At 44.8% G+C, this 10,061-nt stretch overlaps 3 protein-coding genes across 4 annotated transcripts; 1 reads left to right on the plus strand and 2 right to left on the minus strand.

The window, feature by feature from the left end:
- The first annotated feature begins 1,005 nt into the window (after nt 1-1,005).
- On the plus strand, nt 1,006-1,856 carry LOC108140525 (trissin). The gene is made up of 3 exons (XM_017263334.2): nt 1,006-1,130; nt 1,194-1,284; nt 1,554-1,856. The coding sequence occupies exons 1-3, from the start codon at nt 1,079-1,081 to the stop codon at nt 1,732-1,734; spliced, it is 324 nt and encodes a 107-aa protein (XP_017118823.1). The 5' UTR covers nt 1,006-1,078; the 3' UTR covers nt 1,735-1,856.
- A 45-nt stretch (nt 1,857-1,901) lies between these two features.
- LOC108140522 (opsin Rh6) lies at nt 1,902-3,528 on the minus strand. Its single transcript, XM_017263332.2, has 4 exons — nt 2,786-3,528; nt 2,607-2,732; nt 2,263-2,543; nt 1,902-2,196 (listed from the first exon to the last, which is right to left on the minus strand). The coding sequence occupies exons 1-4, from the start codon at nt 3,365-3,367 to the stop codon at nt 2,076-2,078; spliced, it is 1,110 nt and encodes a 369-aa protein (XP_017118821.1). The 5' UTR covers nt 3,368-3,528; the 3' UTR covers nt 1,902-2,075.
- A 214-nt stretch (nt 3,529-3,742) lies between these two features.
- Nucleotides 3,743-5,114, minus strand: LOC108140524 (B9 domain-containing protein 1). 2 transcript variants are annotated; one of them, XM_041709593.1, is made up of 2 exons: nt 4,492-5,114; nt 3,743-4,159 (listed from the first exon to the last, which is right to left on the minus strand). In XM_041709593.1, exons 1-2 carry the CDS (start codon nt 4,887-4,889, stop codon nt 3,784-3,786), a joined length of 774 nt encoding a protein of 257 aa, XP_041565527.1. In that variant the 5' UTR covers nt 4,890-5,114; the 3' UTR covers nt 3,743-3,783. The 2 variants fall into 2 exon arrangements, with proteins under 2 accessions (XP_041565527.1, XP_017118822.1); XM_017263333.2 differs by having other exon boundaries at nt 4,496-5,109.
- Nucleotides 5,115-10,061: the final 4,947 nt, after the last annotated feature.

Below are 10,061 nucleotides of genomic sequence, written 5' to 3' on the forward strand. Positions count from 1 at the left end.
TTTCTCTGTTAAAGGTGGATTAGCATCGATGCCAACATCCATGTTTGGCGGACATTATCGATATTTATCCAACTCAAACGACATTTTATTGCTTATTTATTGCTCACTCAAGTTCTTGCACAGTTAGCCTTGTTTCACTCCATTTCTGGAAGATTGGGAAACCGGATAGCTCGGACTCAAACCTTCAACTACTGTTAATTTAACAGCAACGAATGTAAGTAACAAATATTATGTTTAAATTGTATATATACATAAATTATATTTAATCAAATAATTTATTGTAAAAACAGCAGTTAGGCATTTTAAACATTATAGAATACAAAAGTTACATGAGATTAAAAAGTAATCTTTCAAAATAATCAAATGAATCGAAATTATTTTAGCTTTAATATTTTGTAAACCTAGTCTTTTTGCGTTGCCACATCTTAGAAAATATGTGCAATATCGTATATCATAAGCGGGAATTTAAAGCAAAGACGTTACAAAATAGCAGTGCACCTATAAATAAATTGCAAAGTTTATCTGTTGCGTATCTAAATGATTTAAGCCTAAAAAAACAATAATGCAACAAAAAGTTTTCGTTGACAAAGACAGAAGAAATTGAATTTCGTTTCAGCGAATATCGTAAATTTTGTAAGTATACATAGCCCCTTTTCTTGGTGCCTCTTCTAAACATTTTAAATATGCTTAACTTGTCGCTTGCCAGCTCGATTAAGAACTTTTACAACCTGTGTGCAGCTGCTTGGCTTTGCGGCTCCCATCCACCACAGCCCCAAAATAACCCCATAAACTTGTTGCGCAATCTGCAATTGTCTGCGAGCTCTTGTTTATTATGCACTGCGTGTACACATACTCGGTGAAGTAAGTCCTCCTGGTAATTCATCCACAGCCACATGCTTCATTGACCACTTTGAAAGCCAGAATCCCAGAAGTGGGCGGTTGTCCAGCGACAGGCGTGTATATAAGCTCGGCGGCCGGCATCTCGGTCTTTTCAGTTGCGATTTCTCTGGGACTCGGCACAGGACTCCAACAGAAGATCACATGAGCGGCACAAGCTTTTGAGCAAGTCCCCGACCAAATGACCAAGACAAGCATGCATTGGCTGGCTCATTTCCAGATCGTTTTGCTATGTAAGTCTAAAGCTAACACCTATAACAGGCATTTAACTTTACATTTTATTTATTTTTTGCAAGGCATTTGGTTGATGTGCCCCAGCTCACAGGCCATCAAATGCGACACTTGTGGCAAGGAGTGTGCCAGCGCCTGTGGCACCAAGCATTTTCGGTGAGTATATATTTTAAAAGAGTTTTCTTAACTCACTCAGATGGTCCACATTTGCCTAAAATAAATATTAAAGTAATCATAATTTGAAACCTTTAAAATTTCACAAAATGAAATCTTGTCGGTATTTAGAATTTTAAATTTTATTTTGGAGCTCCATTTGCTTAGATTTCCAGAGTGTCTTAAGTGATTTTGTAACGATTAGGGATTAAAAATGATTTAAAAATGAAGAGTTTTGAATTTTCAATTATTGCAACACGATTCCATCTTAGGACCTGCTGTTTTAACTACCTTCGCAAGCGAACCGACCCGGATGCACTGCGTCAGAGCTCGGACCGGAGGCTCATCGACTTCATCCTGCTGCAGGGACGGGCCCTCTTCACCCAGGAACTGCGAGAGAGACGCCACAATGGCACCTTGATGGACCTCGGCCTACAGACCTACTACCGCTGATCTCTCCATTTGTACTGATACGAAACTGGCCTTGACTCCGACCAACGATTCACACGATCCACTGGCTATTGAAATGCTTGAAATGTTAAATTACCAATAAAGGCACTAACTTCTTTGGGGCACTGTGCTGGATGAAGCAGTCTAGTAAGTCACGGCACTGGGTTTACTTTGATTTTGTATCAATTGCAGTTATATTTTTACGAGATTTTTTTTACATTTTCTAATGCCATCTTTTTTTGTTTTTTTTTTCCTTGAGGTGTCTTTGCGAAATGGTTGAGTCTTTGTATTGTAGATCTAGAGCTGTCAGTTCCCTACGTCTGCAGTCGTCGTCTCCGATGCGTCTAAGCCTGCGATTCGCTGATCTCCGCGGTGGCCTGAGTCCTCGAGTCCGCGGCGAGGTCGTCCTTTCCGCAGGCCAAGCAGGGCATCTTCTCCCGCAGCACCTGCTTGTACTTGGGGTGGCTAAGGATGTTTTAGGATAATTAATATATCAGAAACTAGTTAGCAATATGATGACTAAAAGCCCACCTCAAGCCGTAGACAATGGGGTTGCACACCGCATTGGCCTTGGCGAACACGGAGCCACAGATGGTGCTCAGCGGACTCAGGTGCATGGACTCGAAGATGCCCGCGTAGTTGATGATGGTGTAGGGCGTCCAGGCGAAGAACCACAGCGAGATGGTGGTCAGGGCCACCTTGGCCAGCTTGATCTCGATGGCCTTGCTCTTGTCGGCCTCGCTGTTGCGCAACGAGGCCACGTTCATCTTCTTGGCCTGCTCCCGCATGGCCTTCTCATGGGCAGCCACGGCCTGGAATGCAGTGTAATGTAGCTAAACCCATGCCCTACCTAGCCAGCCAGTCAGCCAACTCACCTTCATGATGTGCCAGTAGGAGAAGATGATGGTCGACAGTGGCGTGAGGTAGACCCACAGCGAGTAGACGATGATGTAGGAGCGGTTGAACCAATCCTTGGCGAAGTAGTCAGTGCCACAGGCGGTCTGAAAATTTATACGTATATAAGTGATACGTCCTATGGTGATGGCCGACTAACCATATTGCCCTCGGGAACGTAGCGGTTCCAGCCGAACATGGGCATCAGAGCCCAGGTTCCGCAGATGGTCCACACGACCACGAGTCGGAGCGCCGCCGCAGTGGCCGTCAGGGGCTTCCTGGCCATGCCCTTCACAATCACACAGTAGCGATCGTAGGCAATCAGCGTCATCGACCAGATGGACACGCAGCCGAAGAGCGAGCCGAACAGGCCGTACAGCTCGCAGAGGAAGGGACCCATGATCCAGGTGCCGTAGAAACCGTTCAGCACCACGGGCGGGAACATGGTGAACATCATCATGAAGTCAGAGAAGGCCAGGTTGACCACGAACATGTTGGACGGGGTGCGCAGCCCCTTCGACGAGGTGAAGATGTACATCACGACGAAGTTGCCCGCCAGCGACATAATGCCCAGAATGGTGATCACGAAACCAATGATGCCGAACCACATGGGCTCGAGGGGCGGCCACTGGTACCAGTACGGGTCCACCATGTGCATGATCTCGGCGGGCACGCTCTCCGCCAGGCTGAGGTTGCGGCCATCGCGCATGAAGCCGTAGCTGGGCGGACTCAGGCTGGCCATTTCGGGAGTATAGCTATAGTATAGTATGGTAAGTACAAGCTGCTTCGGTGGAACTTCGGTGGTTCAAATGGCTACTCTGCTGCGGAGCTACTCGCTGTCCATAGCAGGACGACTGACTCTCGGGACACGGACTCGGCGGCAATGGCTGCAGCGGGTCCCTTTGCCCGTCTTTATATGGCCACTTGTGTCCAGCCCGTCTTAGACTAATTGCCCTAATCCAATTACCAGGCACTTGGCCAATCCAAAGCCGCGCAATTTGCTGCGTCGGATTACGACTGGTCGCGTCACTACGCCAATTGTCTTAGCGGACAAGGTCAAGTTTGAGGCAGCTCCCAGCGGCGGGCCACCACCCACCAACCACCACCCACCCAGCAATTAGATTAACACAAACGCTTTACTGCCTCGCCAAGTTCACGTTAACTGACACACCACATCTGGGTTGGAATGCTCCTCCTCAGGAATGCCACTGGTAGCCCAGCTTGCGGGCGCCCCTCATCACGGAGGCCAGCTGGAACTGCAGGCTGCCGTAGGACTCCATGGACAGGCCCTTGCACTTCTGGCTGTCCAGCAGGACCTTGGGGTCCTTCAGCTCCGGCTCGCGGCGCAGCAGCCAGCTGGTGATGTCCGCCATCATGTTGGGGCACTTGGGCATCAGGATGGGCGCCTGCAGCAGCTCCGTCTGCTCCGCCGGACGACGAGCCCCAAACACAGGCAGGTGGATGTGGGCGTAGCCAAGCAGCACTTCCCGACCCGCTCCATTGCGTCCGAACACGCTCGCCAGGATCTGGGGCCCTGCAAAAAGAACGGGAGGGGGAAGTAAATCTTTAATTTCACATATACTTTGTTTTTACTCTTATAAATTAATTATAAATAAGGATCTGGAGCCCTAAAAAAGAACACTGGAGTCAAACAAATCTTTAATAGTAGAATATAGAATACAATTAAAAAATAGAGTTAGATGAAAAATGAAGATAAAATATTTTTATAATTAAAATAATTTATAACAGAAATGCATGAAAATCAAACCGAAAAATATCTAAATTACTACGTTTTTTTTCACCAGTGTAGGTATACTGCAAAATAAGTGTGTGTGCCATTTCAGTTGAACTAATACACATTTTTACCCACAGCCAAAGGGACTGGTGCTCTTGTAGGTCACCTCGATGGGCATGTTGAAGACGATCGGTTCGTTGAAGTGGCCCCTCCGGTTGGTGGCCATCTGGGTGAGCCCGTGCCGGGGTCCGGAGGACAGCTGCCAGTCGGGACCAGCGACCAGCTCGTAGCGCAGGAAGACAAACTCCTTGTCGGGACCCAGGGGAAACGTGGCCGAGACTATTTGGCCCGTGATGCTCAAACTGAAGTAGCTGGCAGTGGCTTTCGCGTCCATCGGACTGGGAACTGGAACACTGTTTTTGGCACTTCTGGACTTCTTTCTGCCCTGCTTGGGCTTTTGTTTATGTTTTTCAAGCGGCGGACTGGTGTCCTGGTTGCCCGGGAGACTGATGCCCTCGCTGGCACTCATGGTGGTGGTTCTCGACTCTCAACGGGGTGTGTTTCCAATGGAAAACTAAGTATTTTCCACCTGACAACTGCCACTGACACTGGCTCCAACTGAGTGTTGGAAAAGTTGCACAAATTTGACAACTTCATGCAGGGCTTTAGATATATTACAAATACTTTATTTTGCTTGCCCAGCATAAAGCCCATTCTATGGATTTATTAATACCTCATAGACTTTTTGCACACGCCAAATGTTTTGCATATTAAATAACACAAACAGAAATTGTCATCGTATTTCTAAACAACTTTTGATTATCGGGCTCATTTATGTTGGTGGAATTCATATAATTTCTTTATTGCTTTATATACAATATATAATTTATGATATTTAAGTGGGCTATTTAAAACAGAAAACCACTGCTGTTTCTGCTTTGTTTATGTTGATTGTAAGAAACTGAGGAATTCTTTAGAAAATCTCTACGCTAATTGATTGTAAAGTTGGATAGTCTACGACCTGGTCATGCCTAATAATAGTTTAGATAAAGCTCTGTGGATAGTTTCTATTAGTTGCTGATTTAATGAACTAACATGTTCATAAATCACATTAATAATATCTTTCGGTATGTATTGTAAGTACATTAGTCGTGTTTGGCCGTGGGTTTGCTTTGTTTCGTTAATTTAGTTAGGGAAATAACTTATTTTATTCCGGCGTCTGGTCATGTCGACGCCAGTGTAATTTAATACCATCGGAGTAACATGCTCGTTACTTGGACACTGAGTGGTTCTGACTTTTCGACCCGTTTCTGTTTTGCATACTTTGATCCAGCTCGGAATGTATCGCAGTAAGATATCTACGTGACAATTACAAGATAATAATTCATTTTCAGTCGGCAGTCGAGGCGGGGCTAAAGGTCAATTGCGATCGACATGGCTCGAGGCTCTGACTCAGGAGGGGTTCTTCGGCAGCCGTGTAATTAATTCTGTAATGGCCATTTAGCAATTTATAGCTGCCAACGCGGTATGCTTGTAAATCATTGTGACAATTGTCGGCGCTACCGAAACGGGAAGTCGCGCCTCCGATCACCGATCTCCGATCCCCGATCCCCGATCTCCGGTGCCGCTCCCTGCCAGCAAAATGTATTATGCAATGGAAAACTGGCCAGCAGCCAGCAGCCAGTTGGCCAGTCAGCATTTCCATACCTCTGGGCGTAATTAAAATGCGCCACAAATAATGTCAATGGTTCAAGGCGACACAACTAATCTAAACTCCTGGCATCTTCTCGCAGAGCCGCAGAACTTGAGAAATGGAGAACCACGCAGATGATCTTCGCACCAATCGGATGGGATTGTCGCTGCAGCTGTGGTGCAGCCGGTGGCTCAGAGTGGTGCAACAGCTGCGTCAGTCAAGTGGTGCCATGTGCTTACACTGTGAGAAGAAAATAAATAAATTTAGATTTTTTTTAAAGATTAAACGTAAAGTAAGTCCATCCATTTAAATTCTTTTATCTATAATTCTTTACATTTTTGGGATCGCTACCAAGATGTTTTTTTTTGTAAAAATATCTCTTGTAAGATATACTTTTTTCCGGTTTTTACTTTCTAGCTTGACTGAAGTGTTAATAAGTCTTTCACGAATTTCAATAACTTTAGATCCGTATTAATATATTTAATATATAATATACTTTAAATTAACAATTGTGCTACTTGAAACCGAATAAATCAAAAGAAAAATATCGCAACAGGCCACATAAACATGTTAGTTTAGTATAGATTAAAGGTCTACAAACATTTTACTTATTCATCATCATAATAAAACCAACAATTCACAAAATTTTATGATGTTTGTATGTTTTCCCCATTTTGAGAACTTACTCATGATTGTCGTACGATTTTTGCAAGCACAATGAGATTGTGTGCGGCATGTGCAGTTCCACGAATTAAGCCCCTTTGATAGCTAAATCAAAAGCTTAGGCTTAGGAAGCCAGCCAAAAGCAAAAGTAAGGCCATCACAAATCGACATCAGGCCATATTCTATAAGCCATATTCCATATTAACCGAATGCCGAACGCCGAATGCAATCGGAGAGAGTGCTGACACAGCGCAGAATCGACATTATTTCGACTCGAGTTTAGCATTACGGCATTATGCTCCGCTTCTAATACTGCAGAAGCGGAGTATGCCTGCAGGCACACTCATTTTTGCATAATTCATTACTCGTACCCATACTCAGAGCATTCTCAATGCAATGGCTGCATTCAATTACGTTTTCGGAATCAATGAACAGCAGAATTATTCAGAAAGAAATATAAATTTTGGGCCTTATGTAAAACCGATTCATATCCATTGAATGGCCTGGTGTAAATGAAAATGTTCAATTAAAGCATTTGGCCGTGCCATTGCCAGTGCCAGTTCCAGTGCCGGTGCCAGTGCATTGGCCACCCCGAAAAGGGGCGTTGCATTACTGAAAGCCGATCGCCGTGTGTTGAACCGCTTTTTTGCGCAAAGCGAATTTCAATTTCGGGAGCGGTTCAGCTGGGGCCAATTAGGGCCGGAACCAACTGCAGATGTCTAATGTCTTTCTCCAACTGACAGACAGTTCAAAGAGCCCGTTCAGATCCAGGAAGATTGAACTGTGCACGCGTATGTACTTGAATTGTAGTCCATTTTTATGATCTTGCCTTTCAGCGGGCACTCATCTTTTATGGCGATAGAGCGGTGCTTCTCCTTGTACTTCTGCTACTTTTAAAATGTTTTAATTTCAACTCACTCTGCGTATATTCCACATGATACCATAAATATTTGCAAGCCTTTGGGATACGTTTTGCATGCCATTCGGTCTCCATCTCAAGGAATAGAAGTACACTGATCATAATAATGGGTATTAAATAGGAATAAAATGTAAAAATCAAAAATTAATTTATTCAAAAGACAGCTGAAATTAATTCAATATATTATTATCCAACAATTTGTTAAGAAACATATATATATGTTGCGTGTTAAGTTTTCCTCAACACAGAAAATTCAAGGTTAGAATAAATAGTACAAAAATTGTGTGTTCTTTAAGGTGGCCCGTTTCCCCCTGTGCATCTATATATAAGTTAATATTAGTTTATGTTTGGCGCGTTGCGTGGGCGAGGTCTAGTCTCAGGGTCAACGCACGTCGGCCAGCTCCCATGGATCCCCATCCCCAACCACATCCCCATTCCCATTCCCATTCCCCATCTCCATAGCCATAGCCCGATTCCCATCTAGATCGGCAATCGCCATCTGTGTGTGCTGTCATTGTGGCCGGTCTATGCTGTAGTTGAATGGATGATATATGCCATACAGTTAAGTGAAATGTATCTTTGAGATACGAAAACTATGGGAGCACAACAAATGCCTCTTACGCATGTCTCGCGATTCCCATTCCGATTCCGATTGCGATTGCGATTCCGATCCGATTCGAACGAGTATTCCTGCCGCTGATTGACAGCGCAAGTAATTGAGTTTGATTTTTGCGAATTTCCAGAATTTAGACATCACCGACGAGGGCACGGAATTGCCGAGGGTGAGGAGGCTCTTTAAGAAAGGTTTGTGTTTAGTTAGCCCAAATATTTGATTCGATTTGATTGAGCAGCTGTCAGGGGAACTTAAAAGCCTGAGCTCTCAATAGTTGCAGAGGTTTGCGGATCGCTGGAATGGCTGTCTCGGGCTTTCGCAAGCTTTCGATCATTCAATCAGGATCAATATTTATCAATCAAGTGTGTGGGTGAGCGAAAATCGGCTGAATGAAACCGAACCACTCACGCACCAGGCACACTGGCACACTCACCCACAAACATACCATATGTATTCGCGGACAGACGCAATTGACTAAGAGGGCTGCGCGTGTTGGACGCACGGACGGATAAACAGACAGTCGGTCTGACATCGAACATCTGAAGATACTGAAGGTACTGCGGATTCGATACTGATCCGTAGTCTAGGGCCCTTCACAGCCTCTCGCTCGTTGATCTTCGAACCGCTTGGAGGCCGTCTGCCGATCGAAACTCACTTGCATCACATATCCGAAAGTGACTCTGCATCCGAGTTCGGGGATCCCATCTGATGTGTGGCTGTGAGGCAACAGCATCGCTGCTATTTTGGCGTTTTCTGCTAAACAAAAGTTTATGGCTGCGCGTGCTGCCGGCCGCCTAATGATCTGAATGCGTTAATTATTGAGATGATACAATGCGATGCTGATCTGGCCAGAGATGCCACACATAGATGGATAGACGCATAGATACGTTGCGGTCAGCTTCGGTGGGTTCCGCCTAGAGATCTCAGATCGCCAGTGGTTCGATCATTAGCATCTGAAAGGCAGCGCGGCGCCTCTTTGAGCAGTATTTCCTAATTTGGACAGCATGTTCACCCCTTATTAGTAAGGGATTTGCTAGACTGAACAATTAATTAGTGACCCGGTATAAAATATCCAGGCAAGAGGGTATTTATTTAGTGGATCTGTAAACAAATCACACAGGGCATGGCCAGTTCGGTCTAATGAAAACGCTCTTGCAGAACTCACTTGCCTCGAGACTTTTATGGCCCTGTGTTGTAAGATCTGCTGTTCTGGCTGCTGTTTTATGTTGGCTTCGTTCGGGAGCCGGCAGTTTGTTGTCGATTACAAAACAAGCGTTGCCGATTGCACAGTTGCTGCCCCATTGCAACGCCCCGCTGGCGATGGCTCTTCCCGGAATCTTTTGAGCTGTTTTTCATTTGCCGGAGGAAGGCACAGCCACAGCACACAGCACACACCCGTCCAAACGTCCATACCAGGCGTAGACACATATATCATATTTTAGAATACTTTAGAATTTTCGCTGCCGAAAGCCAGCGAAATGGATTTTTAATTTCCAACTATACTTTAATTTGGCAAACGAGCTCTCGTCTTTTAATTGATTAATTCTTATTGCTGCGTTTGATTAAGGAAAATATTTAGTATACAATAGGGTCAATTGCTACATATGGTAATTTGCCATAGAAGACATTTATATTTATGTGGCAGAGTTGAGTTCTCGGCGCACAAATAATGGAGCGGATCGCAACTATTTTTGTCCACTGACGCGATCAGTAGATTGATCTTGACCCACATCCAGCAGATGTCGCACGATCTTGGTATGAATGGCCCAAAATAATGCATCTTAATTGTCCATGAAAGTTTAGTACGTTGAAA

The sequence above is a fragment of the Drosophila elegans genome, unplaced genomic scaffold, assembly GCF_018152505.1.
Source record: "Drosophila elegans isolate 14027-0461.03 unplaced genomic scaffold, ASM1815250v1 contig_476, whole genome shotgun sequence".
Taxonomy (NCBI): Eukaryota; Metazoa; Arthropoda; class Insecta; order Diptera; family Drosophilidae; genus Drosophila; species Drosophila elegans.